General features: G+C 45.0%; 1 protein-coding gene across 1 annotated transcript; it reads left to right on the forward strand.

Annotated features, from left to right (window-relative positions):
• The first annotated feature begins 281 nt into the window (after positions 1-281).
• On the forward strand, positions 282-14,841 carry AQP3 (aquaporin 3 (Gill blood group)). The gene is made up of 6 exons (XM_075739694.1): positions 282-477; positions 9,528-9,654; positions 9,827-9,964; positions 11,489-11,607; positions 12,348-12,565; positions 13,254-14,841. The coding sequence occupies exons 1-6, from the start codon at positions 370-372 to the stop codon at positions 13,420-13,422; spliced, it is 879 nt and encodes a 292-aa protein (XP_075595809.1). The 5' UTR covers positions 282-369; the 3' UTR covers positions 13,423-14,841.
• The last annotated feature ends 936 nt before the right edge of the window (positions 14,842-15,777 follow it).

Here is a 15,777-nt window from a genome sequence, read left to right on the forward strand (position 1 = left end):
GGGCAGATATGTCCCCATGTTTTAAGTGCTAAGTGATGAAAACTGCAGGGGTTTAGGCAGGACACCTTTGCCATGTTTAATTCTTCTTTCTTCCGAAAAATCTGGAATCTTTTGCTCACCTATGCGAGCAATAAAGAAAATGAAGAAAACCACCCACTCTATCTAACCCTGAAAAGGAGGGAAAAAAAACCCCAACCCAAACGGTTGGGTCTGAAGAGAGGGTGGAGGGGGTGTGGTTACCCAGGAGGTGTGTCAGGCATCGCTGAACTTGCTTATAAGCAAGGCAGCCCTGCTAAGGAGGAAACCTTGTTGGGGCTTTGTCAGTTGCTGCTTTCCCCTTGATACTGCTTGAAGGGCACCTCTACTGCAATGGGGAGGCAAAAGGACGTTCTTGCTGCTGTTGAGGCACACTTGAGGATCAGGAACAAATTAGTGCGGCAAGCACTGGCTGAGTGCCTGGGGACGTTGATTCTGGTGGTGAGTCTATGCTGTGGTGTGAGGATGCTCTCTAAGCCCTGGGTGCTGTGCGAAATTGTTCCTGTGAAGGGGCTGTGCTACTGCCAGAGTTTTAATTGGGCATGAGCCTAGCTCCAGTGTAACCTGCCCTGTAGGGACTAGAGAAGTCCTTATCCACAGGAAAAAAAATTAATGCAAGTTGCCATAGGATGAGCTTTGCAATTGCTGGCAAAGGGTAGGCTCTGCAGAGCTCAGTGTGTGTTTGGGGGCTTTTGTGTGCCTGAAAAGTGCAGGGAGCAAAAAAGTTTCTGTGCGAGCAGCAAGTGTTTTGCCAGAGATCGTGCAAAACTTCCTTTCTGTCTGCCCTGGAATATCTTTCTGGCACGGAAATACTTCAAGTGTTAATCACCCAGGGAAATGAAAGCATTTTCCTTGTGCATTATATGGAGAAAAAGTAGATGACATTTAAACTGCTGCAGTGTGTTTTTGCTGTTGGCTGCAGGTTTCCCAGAGTCTTATTAGTGGGTCTGTGTGACACCTTGACAGCCTGTGCCGGCAGCCGATCAGGAGCTTGTGCTGGCCATGTGTGTGACAGTGCTGAGCTGTCAGTCAATGGGTCTGTGTGGTGAATGGCAACAAAACTCTTCTGCCTGTTTTAATGCTCAGTTTCTAAAGGGATGGGATATAAGGAACAAAGTGGGTGGGTATCTGTATAAGTGACTTAGTTTGAAGATGTTTTGAGTGGCCCTGGCTTGCTTTGAAGTCAAAGGCAGACATCAGCAGCTAGGACAGTTGTGTGTGCAGAGTGGGGAGCAAATACTGATGTAGCACAACTGGGATAGGGATATCTGGCTTTAGGCATTGACACCCGAAAATGGTAGGACTGCCCAATGAGCCACGGTTCTGGTGCTTTCATATTGCAGCAGAAATGAGTTGGTGTTCACATGGTGAATATCTGCAGGTGAAAGTTCCTCTGAAGTGGTGTAAAGCCAGAGCAATCCTATAGGTTTCAGTGAAGTGACTGTGGGTTTACACCTCTTTGTAACTGAGGCAGGAGTGTTTGGGGAGAAATTTTAACAGCTGGAGCTGCTGAAAGCGGAGGAAGGCTTAATGAAGTTGCATATGCTCCTGGGGAAAACACAAAAGGACCAATTCACTATCTTATACTTTAATAAATAAGACTTTTATTTTTATGAGGAAGAAGAGGCTACTAGGTCTTGTATGGGAGGATAGAGGGCTCAGCTGAATCTCCATAAAATGCTACCACTCTTAAAAGAAAGCAACTTTGCACAGTCCAGTGGCTTTATTGTTAGAGTGACCCAGCTTTGGTGATTTGCAAACAAGTCCTGTTGATTTTCCAGGGAAGGGTTATTTGAGATTAAGGTGGGTAGAAGCTGATAGGAAAGTGATTAACAGGTAGAAAGCTGCTGTCTATGAATCACTAATGTTGTTGCAGTTAGTCTCAGGATTGAAGCAAGGTAAAACTTGCAAGGAGGAATGATGTCTCCTGCTAGGTAAGTTAATATTGCTGGAGAAAAAAGGCCAGCCTTTAGCCATGTGGATCTGAGTTTTGAGGAGACCTTGTGATCCAAAAAGTGTTGTTCCTTCTTCCAGCTGTATTAGCTGGTATGACAGAGATTACTTTTCCCTACAGCCTTGCCTTTCTGGGGCAGAGGGGTGTTGGGAGGTGCTCAGAGCCTGAGGAAGGGTTTGGTCCAAAATTGTGACCAGCCTCCAAAATGAGTGGTAATAGGTACCCATCAGCAAGGCTCGATAATGCACTGGCAAAAGTAGGCAACACATGCCTTGTCTTCAGGAACACCACACCTGCTGTGTGTTAACGTGTGTGTAAGTGTACAAGCAGATCCCTCACGTTCTTTGGGAATTCCTGAGGTGTTGTCTGGTGGTAAGAAAATGCTCATTTTAGTGACACATTCAGCTCCATCTTATAGGTCTTGTAAAAGTGACCTGGGATCTCCTGCAGGTAGTGGGTACCGTGTCCATGTGGGAAAAGATGAGGTGGGCTGGTAGGAGAAATGGGAAAGTCCCAAACATGCTCCTGAGTTGTCAGCAGGCAAAAACAGGGTATAAAGAGACAGAAATGGGTTTCAGGGCAGCAAGCCTGCAGTATGGCTCTGCTGGGTGTCAATTCCTTTCTGCCTTGGAGCTTTCCCAGTCTATTATTCTGTTAATGAAGTGATGCTTACAGATTCTATTTAATTTATTTTTTAAAAATTTTTTTTTTGTCCCTACCACCTGGATTCTTTTGCATCTTCTGCCTAAAACAGAAAGGGCCTTGAAGACAGCCTGTGTAGTAGTTTGAATTGGATAGTCCCAGGGGAGAGATTGTCATTTTGTACCTTGCAAAAGTCCCTGCTGTCCACCCTGCCAGCAGGCTGAGTTGGGGGTGTGTGCATTTAGATGCATTTGAGCCTGGTAAATAGCTCTTAGGGGCTTCAGACAATAAAACACCTGAGGAAAGACATGGGATCCATGAAATTGGTTTCATGGGAGTTGGAACTAACTGAACACAAATATGTCTAGAGCAGAACAATACTAGGGATGGATTTAAGGTTTGCTATTGTTCACTCTGAAATTAACTTCCTGAGCTGAAGGGAAGGAGACTATTTAAAGTTTGCAGCTTACTTTAAATTTCACTGTGTAATGTAGAACTTGTCCTGCTGTGGATATTGGCACAGCTTCAGCTTCTTCCCTCCTCCCTTTCACTTGCATAATGACCACAGGGCTCTCAAACTCCTCTAGAGCAAAGCAGTTTCAGACCCCTGCAAAGTCTCTTTGCCTGTAAGAATTAACCTAGTGCTTGATTTTTATCTTTCTTATTTTTTTTAAGGAGGCTGTAAAGGTAGCAGAAAGTTAAAATAAAATAGTGCCTATTTTTTTTTTTAAGATAAGAAAAATAATCTGACTAAGGCAGCCAAGCCCTGAATAGTGTAAAGGCAAAGTGCTTTTCACTTGTAAACTGCTTTTACTGTGCATAGCACCCTGCACAATGTGGTTTTAGTCTGCAGGTAGTGTCCTTACTATTACAAGAATAGTATTTTTCTACCTTTCCTCTAATAATTAAAAAGACTGGGGTTTTTTTCCCCTTCAAAACGCGCTCTCCGAGTGGTCCTTTATGTTTGAAATTTATACCTGTGTTGGAAGCACTGCTTGCTGGCAATAGCTAAGCAATGCATACACTGAAGGCATTTTCCAAGTTACTTGCTGTTTGTGTTATTACTGTAGCAACTCACTAAAGCCAGATTTCCAGTGGCAGGCCTCTGTGCCTCCCTTAAAGGCTTGATCTGTTTGCCTTGCTCTACTGGCTGTAAATACCGAAGCTGGCTCTGTTTGATTTTTACATTTGCAGGAGATGTAACTTGCTGTTTATAATTGATTTCCAAGTCTGACTAACTGTGATTTGCTGCTGTTGAGGCACAAAGAAACAACAAAACAATTCCTAATTGCTTTAAATCAGGGCTGCCTTGTCTTTGTGGCTGGGTGGGTGCTTTTTGGGGTATGAGTGTGCTACAGACCACAGAAACCAAAATAGTGAAGTGGTTGGGATGCTCAAGGCAAAGTGAGCCTCATTCAACCGTTGGCAGTGCAGACTTTAAAGTCTCCACTCATCCTGCAGTCATCTGGGCAAGCACGGCAGTTCCCACAGTTGCTGTTTGATTTGTGCCGATTTTCCTGAACCCAGCTGATTTAAAAAAAAAAACACAACTTTTTTAAAGTTTTTTTTTGTTAATGCTTTGCTAGAATTTTAAAGGAGCTGGAAATCTTTGCTGTAAGCATGTTGAGTGCTGCTGATGCTTCCCTGCAGAGCGTCTGTGCTGTTGGGTATGGAGGTGTGGGAAACAGCAACACTGCTGTTCTCCCTCACCTCTTCCACCAGAAGAGCTTGAAGCTCTTCATTTACTGTCCCTCCTTGCTGTTCCCATTTCTCCTTCTGACAAACAGGACAGTTCGGGTGCCAAGACTAGCCCTCAGTGGATAGCCAGCTTTTCCCCAGCAGTGACTAACGCCCCACTAGAAGTATGGGTCTTTCTAAGAGCTAAAGTCTCCTGATATGAGGGATACCAGGGATATCAGAATAAGTGGTTTTGCTTGTGCATGTGGGACAACAAGCTAAAATAGTGAATTTCCTCTCTGATGCCCAACTCCTCTGCTGGCTGTTGCTCAGGTTTCTTGCTCTGAGCACTGCTCACCTTCCCAGCTTTGTGCAGTGTTGTAGGACATGCTGGCACAACTTTTCTTAGACCCTCTTGTCTCTTGAGTCCTGCAGCCCTGCCTGGCTCCAGGACTGTGTGTGGTGCAAAGAGCCATAACATGACAGACCATCTGCTGCTGCCCTTCCCCATAGGACTGCTTCTGTCTAGGCTGACTCCAGCCTTGCTGGACAAGAGGCCCAACTGTGGGGTCTAATGTTTCTCCTTGCTTTGCAAATTGTAAATGATGACCAGTCTGGTTGTTCCAGAGATCCTTTGAGGAAAGGCAAAAATGACAGAGCTTCTTGCACTGCCTCTGTGGCTGGTGGAGGTTGTCCTGGCTGCATGGGCTGTGGAGTTGAGGCCGATTTGTGCATGCCACTTGAGCGGAAACAGCAACGGGGATGGATCTGTCTTCAGATCTACCTAGCAGCGTCCTGCTCCTTGGGGAGGGCAGCAAGAGGCCCTGGGGGAGACTTAGTGCCTTTAACCCCTTCTTGTATTGAGCTGTGGATAAGGAGTTGGGAGGTTGTTTTGAACCATCTGTAAAGTGATAGTCCTCTGCCCCTTCCCTCCCTCCCAGCCTCCCCCCTGTAAGGTTCCACTCTGATGTGAAGAGGTGTCCCTTTGCGTGTCTAATGCTTAAAATCTTCCATCAGTATTTCAGGGTATCTTCCTTGAGGGCAGACACATGGTTTGACTGCCCTTCTGGCATCTTCCCACTAACCAGAGAGCAGCGAGGGCGGAGCAGCCTTTCCCATCCACCGAGGTGATTAGGGTAGATTTGCAGCAGGCTCCTTGCCTAATCCCTGGCTTATTTGCTGGCTGAAGAGGAAAGTTGTAACTTGGGTAATAACACTTGTCCTGGACTATGCCAGCAAAAGTTTCCCATCTTGATTTAGAGATCAGTCTGTCTGAAATCCAAAAGCAAACGCATCCAGAACTTGTGTTGCACCGGAAGGCGTGAAAAAACACTGGCAAAGAAAAGAGGAGGCAAATGAGTGAGGAAACCTGGCTGTTGTACAGGGGAGTGCTGAGCACTACCTTTCTCCCACATTCATGTGCAGAGCTGCTTTTCACAAGGTCTGCCTATAAACTCGGGTGGCTTCACTTCTCCATTAGCTTTTTCAGCTTTTTGGTCCTCCAAGGTTCTTTCCTACCAGCCCTGACTAGCTCCGGGGCTTTTTTTGTCTCCAAACATTGAGACAGGGTGTTTTTTACCTTGGGTAACAAAGCCAAATGGCCAATCTCCAAACGTGTCCTGGATACAGGGAGTTTAAGATTTCCCTGAGTGTGAAGTTTCATCCAGCAACCTGTTACCTTTTCCTGGTTTTGCTGCTGCTTCTGGCTGTCTCCTCCCTCATTACAGGCTTTGGAGATTGCCCCTCCACCCTTGAACTACTTCAACTCATGGATCCTGCAGAACACGGATTTTGTTATTTTTCACAGTTCAAGGTGTTGGATCAGCTCATGATGGGAGAGGAGTGAGAAGCCTCCCTGTTGGCAGGGAAAGCCATTAGGTCTTCTGAGCCAGTAAGATGAAATTGGGGAGCAGGCTTCTATTAACCTGGTCAATGAGTGCAGTGACCTCAATTCCTAGGAGAGCAGCTTTAATACATCAGAGTAATGCTTTGCTGCAATAATTTTATTAGCACTTTAAAACTGCTTTTGAAGGTGTCTAATGGATCATGGGGGTATAAGAGTTGACTGCTGCACATGCTGCCATGTAAGGTGCTAACCTGGCTTTCTCTTGGTTGTGATGTTCTTCCTGTAATGGTTCAGGGCTTTTGAACAAAAGGAAAAAAGATGAAAAGAAGTGTTGGAGGCAGGTCATTAAAATCAAGTGAGGGGTTGTCTCTGCCTTGGGTGTGCACGAATGTGTCCAACCATAGTGCTGTAATATTTACTAAGGACTTTTACATCCATTGCATGGACTTAAAAGCCACTGGGATAAATGCTGAATTTCTTTCATTTGACCTTCCTTGCATTTCAGCTCAAGTTAGCTGCGTCTAAAAGCTTCTCTGTGAGCACTGGAAAAGAAAGACTTAAATGGATGCTGAGAGTCTCCTGTCTCATATGGCCAGGGAAAAGGAACTGGAAGGAAAACTAGCAAACAGCAGAAATGGAAATGGTGTGATTAAAAATTGTAAAAGCCACTACCACAACAAAACTGTAATGTCAAACCACTTGCCACAAAAGCACAGGTGAACTTGATTTGAACTGGTTCCTAAAAGTCAAATGCCATGGATGGATGTCATGCATGAAAATATATGTTCCTGGACTCCACTGTTAGTGGACTCCACTGGTGCAGGATGGAATTGTGCACATGCATATCAAAGTTCAAACTTGTCTCTAAATGTTGCCTTACTCTTTATCTGCTGAGGGTCAGGTTTTCTACTGTTGTGCTGAATTAATAGTGCTCAGGGCTCATCAGATAAATAATTGTAATGATCCTGTGGAGTGGCTCCAGGGTGTTTTTGCATGGCCCATAGACTCTCTTCGGAGGAAAAGCTGGAAGAACTATTTTACCAGGTGTAGGATGGGGACCAGCCTCTTGAGAAATGGTAGATCTGGCCTTTGTCTAGGTTAAGGGAAGACCCGTGTGGGTGAACATGGAGGTGGAGGGGGGGAAAACTTACTCTGTGGTTTCTGCAACCAAAAGGTATGTGGCTAACAACCTAACCACAATCTACCTGAAGAACTGCCAGTTCTTTCACAGTGAGTAACACTAGTGCCTTGATGAGCAGGAAGAACCTGGGGCCAGCCCTGCCAAACTCAGATGCCCATTGCAGGTCTTTGTGGGCTCACCTCCTCCCTGGTCAGACTGGTGTGCTGTGTGGCATTAGAGAGGTGAATGCCATGGCCAAGTACTCTCTCCAAACCTCTGTCTAAAGCATGCTGGGGCTCTTCTGAGGCAAGGCAAAGAACAGATGTCACTCTGGTCATTAGCCAGTATTTATTTGCTCAGCTGGAGCTGCACTTCCCTCTGTTTGGGCATAGCTGGGAATGATGGGTCTGTTTGCTGCACAATAAGCAAGACTCACTTTTTTTCTGCCTTTGCCAAGGGTGTCTTCTCTGCCATGGTTTCCCAGATGGGCAGGTCAGGATTAGGACATTGAAGGGGCTGTTCTGACCGCACCTAGTAGAGGGCAGTACTGGATGTCCTCAAGTTCTACAGGTTCCTTTGTTCTTTCAACACAAGGTCCTGTGTTGGGGTCCTGGCTCCTTGTCAAGAGGCACCTGTGTACAGAGCGTCCACCTCATGAGTCAGCCTGCAGCCTACCTGGCTGTTCCTTTCCCAGCAGGCGGAGTGTGGTGTTTGCTTTATTAGTAATTCATCAGTTGTCAAGGGGATGGGAGGGGATGAGTTAGGTATGTTTTGGCTTTGCTCCAATCTGGATTGTGTGTTGCTCAATCGGCATGTCCCGTGTTTGCAGGAGAGGTGGCGAGAGCCACCCCTGATGCCTATTTCGTGGCTTATCCCCTAGGAGCAGATACTGCCTCTGTGGCAAATAAGTAATTCTGGGATGGTGGAGTTCACAGAAACAGAAAGTCTTGATGAGTGTGTTGATGTGGGTATGTGGTTAGTAGAAATAAGGTGAGCCTTGATCCTTAGATTTGAGGATCTTGGGAACAAACTGAAATACTTCTTGTAGTTTAAGGATACTCTCAGTACCTGCTGATCTAATAATCCCTAGTATATGCCAAGAATCAATTCAGGTGAAGTCAGTGGAACATTAAAAGCATACAGATGATCAGGATTAGGGCTCCTTAAATTGCATAGTGAGTAGTGGAGAGACTTGGCCAGGCAGAAAGCCTCCAGCTGGATGACTGATGAACTGAACTGCCAGGGAAAATGGGTCTGGGCTGTTAAGGGTGAGTGTAGGAGGGATGGCTTTTGGATGTGGCTGGGAAGAGAAGGATCACCTGTTTGGAGCAAATATCTTTGAGCAAGGGCATGTGCCTCCCTTAGCTACTAGGAAACATCCCTTATCACCCAGAAGAAACAATTTTTCCACCCCAAAGTGCTTGATGCATCCCTTATCTTGGACAGATGACCAAACCTCTGGCTGTGCTGGTGGCAGGTTGTCTGTGGAATATGGACTTTTCTTGATGGTGCCTGTACCGTGTTGGTGCAGCAGAGACAGGCTGGCTGTGTTGCCCTGATCCTTTCTTACATGGTTTAGCCAGAAGAAGGATATGTCTGGTTTGGGATGGTGTGAGTTGTGCTCAGAGTGCCCACAGCAGAGAGTATACCTTGGGGCTGGAACAACTGCAGGTGCCTCAGCTCAAGAAGGCAGCCCCAATCCCTCGCTGTCAGCCAGTGCCACCTGAAAGAGGATTCTGTGAATGTCAGGCTGTGTGTGATCTTCAGTTGTGTCTGTATTTCCAGGCATTAGCAAAACGCCCCCCCCCACCAATCTGTGTGCTACTATGTCAAACAATTAGCCTTTTTAACAATAAGGTTCTCAGATCCCTCATCTGAACAGTTGCACTGCAAATACTTCAGTCCAGGGTGCTGTCTGATTCTTCTCACCTGCCACCTGAAAATTAGATGGTTGGACAAAGACCTCCAGTCTCCTGGAGATGTGAACTGTGGTCTGATCTTGCTTTTGATTTTGGATCTCATTTTATTTCCCCCACCAGGAGATAGGTTTGTCCTGTGTCCTTTCTCCTTCCCTGCTGTCCCTGGAGATAACACCTAGATATTTTCACTGAAGTTTGAAGCTTTGAAGGCTTTGGGTCATGGGTGGGCTATGATGGTGCATACAAGTGTAAGTGGAGCAGTTGCAGGCACGGGTCAGCACCTGGCCCTGATGTGAAACAGAGGGTAATTTCAATTTCTTCTTTTCCTCTTAGCTGTTTGGCTGTGGCTCTGTTGCACAGATTGTGCTCAGTAGAGGGACTCATGGAGGTTTCCTGACTGTTAACCTGGCCTTTGGCTTTGCTGTGATGCTTGGCATTTTGATCTCAGGACAGGTTTCAGGTACGTTGTGGCTCCATGTGGGCTGGATTTTACTTTTGTGACAATCGTTGTGTAGGCCTAGATGGCGGTATTGTTTGTATGCAGCACTGGTATGGAAACCAGTGTTTGTTGGCTTATCTATGGGACCTAAATTCTGCCCATGAAAATCCAATAACCACCACCCTCTCTGCAGGTGGACATCTGAACCCAGCTGTCACTTTTGCCATGTGCTTTTTGGCCCGGGAACCCTGGATCAAGCTACCAATTTATGCCCTGGCCCAAACCCTGGGGGCTTTCCTGGGAGCTGGCATAGTCTTTGGGCTGTACTACGGTAAGTGCAGAAAGTTTCTATGTTTGTTGGGGGGAGATGCGTGTTCTTCGTGACTCACTGCAGGAAGACTGGTTCCCAAGTCAGAGAAGCACTTTCTTGCAGAGCAGAGATGTGAGAAACCTCCTTACTGTGTTTCTGGGAGGTCTTTCCTGTTCCCATGATGATGATAGGTTCAAATCAGTCTGAAGGCCAACTAGCATTGTCAAAGTGCCAGTCCTTGTCCTTAAGTAATGATGACTGGATGGCCCCCCTTGTAGGTACTATCTAGATTAAAACAGATCTTTCAGAAATGCTGATGACACACTAATAGTAATGGAGGTTTTATATCTGTGCATTGTTCCAGAGTTGTTTTTATCCTCAGTTTAAAAAAAAAAAACAACCCAAACCATAAAGACTTCACCATGGATGTCTTCTGCCTTGTCTTATGTTAGCTTCCAGACACTGGGACTTCTAGCAGTTTTTGCTGCCCTTATCAGAGTGATCCTATACATTGGAAAGCATCCTAGAAATCCAGTTCCTCATGCATCTGCTTCTCCTGGGTGGTGTTCCTCATCACAGGCCAATATTCAATGGGCAAGAACTGACGCCTTCTGCTGGAAATTGCTCTTCCTCAAATATCAAGGGTCGCATTTTGACTCAGAGTTTGCCTCTTGATGCTTGTTCCTGAAAATAGGAGCAATGTTCCTCGCAACTGAGCAGAACATCTGGGTCACTGCAGCTTCTACCTGAAGGGAGGAAACTGCCACACTGGCACTAGCACCAACTGCTTTTCACTTCAGAAAGAAGCAGTGGTACCTGCCTTCATCTCTGTAAACATCAGGACCTCAGTTCAACACCAGTTAGCTTTCTAGTTGGTGGGCTGCTGTCTCCTCTTCAGACAAGTTAATCCCATCTTAGCTGCCTAAACCATGAAAGAGCTACTTTCAGAAAGTGTCTGGTTTTTCTCTCTACTAACCATGAAAGGAATCTAGACAGCCCACCTAGGTTAGTTATCCAGTTTCTACATAGTGGTAGGCAAGGGGCTGACTGCTCTACAAGACAAACCTGAGAGATGAAACAAATTGTATATTGGCTTAGAGGAAAGTACATGATTTTTCTTAGTCAAAAAGCCTAAATCCTGTTTGCTGCAGGTCAGATCCATGGCAATATCTCATGTCTGGACACTAAGACTGATACCACGGGCATTTGGGTTCCTTTTGGGAGGGATTTGGAGCCAGCTTAGTGTTTACTTTTTGGTTGTCTTTCCTGGTGCCTGCCCAGCAAGAAATATTAGGAAAAGGGACTCAGGCCATCTACATATGAGCTGGACTGGTAAAATGCTGTGGTGGATGACACCCTGTTTTCCACAAGAGTGCTCTACAGCAATTGGTTTTGCAACACATAGCAATGTGGTGCTCAGGGGATTCTATCTCAATATTCATGGCTCTGTGGAGCTTACATCTTAGTCATCTTCCAAGCAGAGTCTTCTCTGTGTGTTGGAAAATGACTGACCTCTCTATCTTTTTCCCTCCCCCCCCTCCCCAGATGCCATCTGGGCTTTTGGCAGCAACCAGTTGTATGTAACAGGACAGAATGGAACTGCTGGTATCTTTGCCACCTATCCATCTCAGCATCTGAACGTTGTGAATGGATTCTTTGACCAGGTAAGAGGGTGCTGGGAGGATGAAGGTGCATTTGAAGAGGAATCTTTTTGGGGTGGTTTTGGGCCTCTCATTTAGTTAGAGAATGAAATTTAGAGAGAAGATATCCAGAAATGTTTTTAGAGCAGACATGGGTATCTTGCTAGCCTATAGGAAGAGCAGAGCCAGAAAGCACCCTTAAAGCAAGGAGGCTTGCGTTAAGGGGATTAACCAGTCGTACAAGACTGGCCAGGACACCAGTTAGAAGACCACTTGGTCTCAGCCCCTGAAGAGTGAGATCATGAGGAAGGATGGCTCGTCCTCACTCCCACTGTAATACTGTGGCTGTTGCACAACCTAGAGGTCAGCTGGGTGTGGTGAGGTGGTTGGTATTGGAGGTGACTCTCTCTTCCTTAAAGTTCCCATGAACCACAAAGGGACAACAGCCACTCAACTGTCGCAGGTTGGAAGCATGTTCAGGAAGATGTCTTCAGCTTGTCTGGCTGCTCAAACAGTTTCTTTTGTAGGTAGGAAAAAAGGTGTGGGACTTGACTGAGCCTGTGGGCTGCCAGGAGAAGCACGTTCCACTCTCCATTCCTGTGGGTGCTCAGTCAAATCTGGTCTGATAATGCCATGGGATGACTAAGTGCAGATCTTTCAGTTTAGAGAATGAGTCTTAAATAAGTGGGACTTCAGAGGAGTTAAATAATTTGGTTAAAAGATTAATCTGGATTAATTTCTTCCTCTTCCCCTTCCCTCCTCAGTTCATTGGCACAGCCTCCCTGATTGTTTGTGTCTTGGCTATTGTTGATCCCTACAACAACCCTGTTCCCACGGGGCTGGAAGCTTTCACTGTTGGCTTCGTTGTCCTCGTTATTGGAACCTCCATGGGCTTCAACTCTGGCTATGCTGTCAACCCTGCCAGGGACTTTGGGCCTCGTCTCTTCACAGCTATTGCTGGCTGGGGCACTGAAGTGTTCTGGTAAGTGCTTGCCAATGAAAACTTTGTGCATCAAGGGGAAAAAATAAGTCCAACTAGGTGGTAGCTCTGACATCATAAAGAGTCTTAGCATCCATAAGGTATCTTTAGATTTTATAAACATTTTTAAAGACATTGTTTGTTCTGCTCAGATTTCTTAAGAAATTGTAGAACCTTGGCAGTTTACAGCAATGAGAGCAAATGAACTAACTTTGCTATCAGGGAGGAAATCTAAGAGCATCCATGAGAAATTCAGGTATACCTTGAACACAAGCCTATCATCATTTTTTCAGTGGCAGAAAATGTAGGGCAGCTGTCAAGGAACAACAAAATCCAAGACAGCCATAAGCATTATAGACTATGTTGTGTCAAGGGATGCTTTCTTACAAGCAGTGGAAGATAAGTGAAGGTACCTAGTTCAGGCACTGCAACAGCTTCCCTCCTTTCTTGGTAGAGATACAGTCTTGGAAGTCCTGGAAGTAGCTGTTCTGAATTGCTTGTCACCTGAACTTGCAGTGGGGGGCAACATCTGCCTTGGAAATTGCTGTGGACATGTGGATACAGTTGTCTTTTGCAAGTCAATGGTGATGTTTGGAGATAACCATATCTTGCACTGTTCCAGATCCGAACACAAATATCCTAATGCATAGGCTGCAGTTCTTACCTTATGCCTTTTCTTTTTGTTTTCTAGGACTGGTAAACAGTGGTGGTGGGTTCCAGTTGTTGCTCCTTTCCTTGGGGCCATTGCAGGAGTGATGGTCTATCAGCTGATGATTGGATGTCATGATGAGCCTTCTCCACCCGCCTCTGAGCAGGAAACAGTCAAGCTGTCTAACATGAAGCACAAGGAAAGGGTCTGAGGAACCTGCCACCCAGATCTGGCAGATGTTCATTACTCAGGACTTCAGCTGGCAAAGGGGAGGAAGGAGTTAAGAACTTCAAGAACAACAGGAAGAGGGTTTTTTTCCTGTCTTAAGATAATCTAGCTTTTTGTGTGTGTGTATATCCCTGATGCATTTTCTTTAGACACTTTCCTGTGAGCCTTTCCCCAAATGCAGTATCATGTAATCTTTCCCTAGCAGAAGGGGGTTGAGGACTGTAGGAGTCAGGAGAGAATTGGGCATTGCTGTCCAAAACCTCCACTGTGGGTCAGTTGTTAAGGAATCTGGAGCTCTCTTGGGCTGTGTTGCTGACTTTGCCTGTGAGCTTGGCAAATTGCTTTCCTCCAAACCTGTGTCCCTATCTGTGGAGTGGGCATCATGCAAAACTTAACTTGTTTAGCATGGAATGGAAACGCCTACATCCCTGGAAAAAAAAAAAAAAAAGGTCTGTGATTGTACTATGGATCAAATTCATGCCTGGTGTTGCTCTAAGGTCAATGGCTTGGCACCAGGAATAAACTTGTTTAAAAGATTTTTATTGGCCAGACTTCTTATATCCCCCATGCATTACCAGAACATCATATAAATTAGTTGATCCATAATCTCAGAGTAGAGAGTGAGAATGCATTGGATTTGAATTTAATACTAAGACAGAGTGTTTACAAACCACTGCACCCTGGTGTTTGAAGTGATTGTTAATATTGCCGACTCCTAGAAGATAACACACAGGAAATCCTTGTTCTAGCCAGGGGCTAACCTGGAAGAAAGCTTGGCTCCCTGTAGCAGCACTTCTAATTAATCAGCTTTGTATATAAACTGCCATCAGCTAATAGCTAAGTTCCACTGGAGACATGGTGTTGCTAAAATTTTGTGTGTTCATGTAAATTTCATAATAGTGTTTTTTAAATAGATTTTTATATAAATATACTCATTAAAGCTGTTACTAAATACCAGGGTTGGGATGAGTTAATTTAAAGATATGTCGGAACTGCCTAGTCTTTGACAGCATTGAGATTCTGTTGGATTTTCCTGGGGTGGCCTTAGATTATGTCATTGTGTTGTTGAAGCACCTCCTTTTCTACCTTGCAGAATTACTGGGGTATCTCTGGTACTCACAACTGAGGGTCAGGCACCTCCTGTACTAGCAGTACCGGCATTTCAGGGGATCTCTTGCTCTCCCAATGCCATATTGTTATAGAGTATTAGAAAAAAGGAGTATCATTTGTGAAAGAATTTGTAGGTCCTATGCCACTGCATTAGAGAAACTCTTTCAAAGTCTGTTTCTTTGATGTGTGAATTCCTTGAAATATGTAACTTTGTATGCATTTCCAGTCACTAAAATTATGTATTCTTTTTTATTTTTGCCTTTTGAAAAAATAAAATGTCTATGCAACAATACTAGCATTATACAGTGTGAGTATTTTTAAGTGGCTCTCAGTAAACTTTGCCATGGAAAGGAAGTCATCTACAGCAATAGCTTCCTCAAGCCCTTTTCCTCTGCAAAATGGAATTAACCCTTCCAGGCAATACATCTACATGCTCCATTTGTGCTTTATTCCTTTCCCTTTTGGGGCAGGTGGGAGGAGATAGGATGCCTGTACTCAGTACAAAGGGGAAGGTATAGGCTATTGGGTGGGGATGTCCTGCTGTCAGGCATCCTTTTCCTCAGGCAAAAGGAACAAGAGGGCAGCATTTGTCCCTTGCTCTTCATAGCATTTAACTTCTTACTATTCTTTCCATTAATTCAGTTCCCCTGAGTGTGCAATTCTGCCCTGCATTCAGCATACTGTCCAGCATCACCCAGCATATTTCACTTGTCACTTCTTACTAGCTATCCCATGAAAGGAAAAGTATTACAAATCTGAACCCAGTGCTTGCACAATTACACAAATGGTTTTCTTCCAGCCTGTGTCCTCTGGAAATACAATTGCTCTTTGGCTGGAAAAGAGTTAATTTTCTTCATAGTAGCTAGCACAGGGTAATGCTTTGGATTTGTGCTGACAACAGTTTTGATAACAAGGGGGTTTTAGTTACTGTTGACCAGTGGGGTTAAACCATGACAGGCTGATTTGTGTCCTACTGTATTTTTCCTGTGTTAATAGTTGTGCCTTAAAATAACTTACAACTTCCTATATGGTGCCATACTGAACAATTCAATGAAGTCTGGATGAATGCAGTTTCCTGCAATTCACCAACTAGAAATCAAATGGCTTGTAGCAAGAAAGTTGCCAAGTTTGGTACATTCTATCTGTGGTCAGCATGCTACTTTATTCCATTTCTATCTTGAAAGTTTATGCCTCAAGACTTGTGTAAAAGTCTGGCATATTACTGTGA

Source organism: Balearica regulorum, chromosome Z (assembly GCF_011004875.1).
Source record: "Balearica regulorum gibbericeps isolate bBalReg1 chromosome Z, bBalReg1.pri, whole genome shotgun sequence".
Taxonomy (NCBI): domain Eukaryota; kingdom Metazoa; phylum Chordata; class Aves; order Gruiformes; family Gruidae; genus Balearica; species Balearica regulorum.

Bases quoted from the DNA above. Each gene is read 5' to 3' on its own strand.
- AQP3 (XM_075739694.1), top strand. From the start codon at position 370: ATGGGGAGGCAAAAGGACGTTCTTGCTGCTGTTGAGGCACACTTGAGG. The intron at 9,965-11,488 runs GTAAGTGCAGAA...CCCCCTCCCCAG, and splicing joins AGTCTTTGGGCTGTACTACG to ATGCCATCTGGGCTTTTGGC. The intron at 11,608-12,347 runs GTAAGAGGGTGC...TTCCCTCCTCAG, and splicing joins TGAATGGATTCTTTGACCAG to TTCATTGGCACAGCCTCCCT.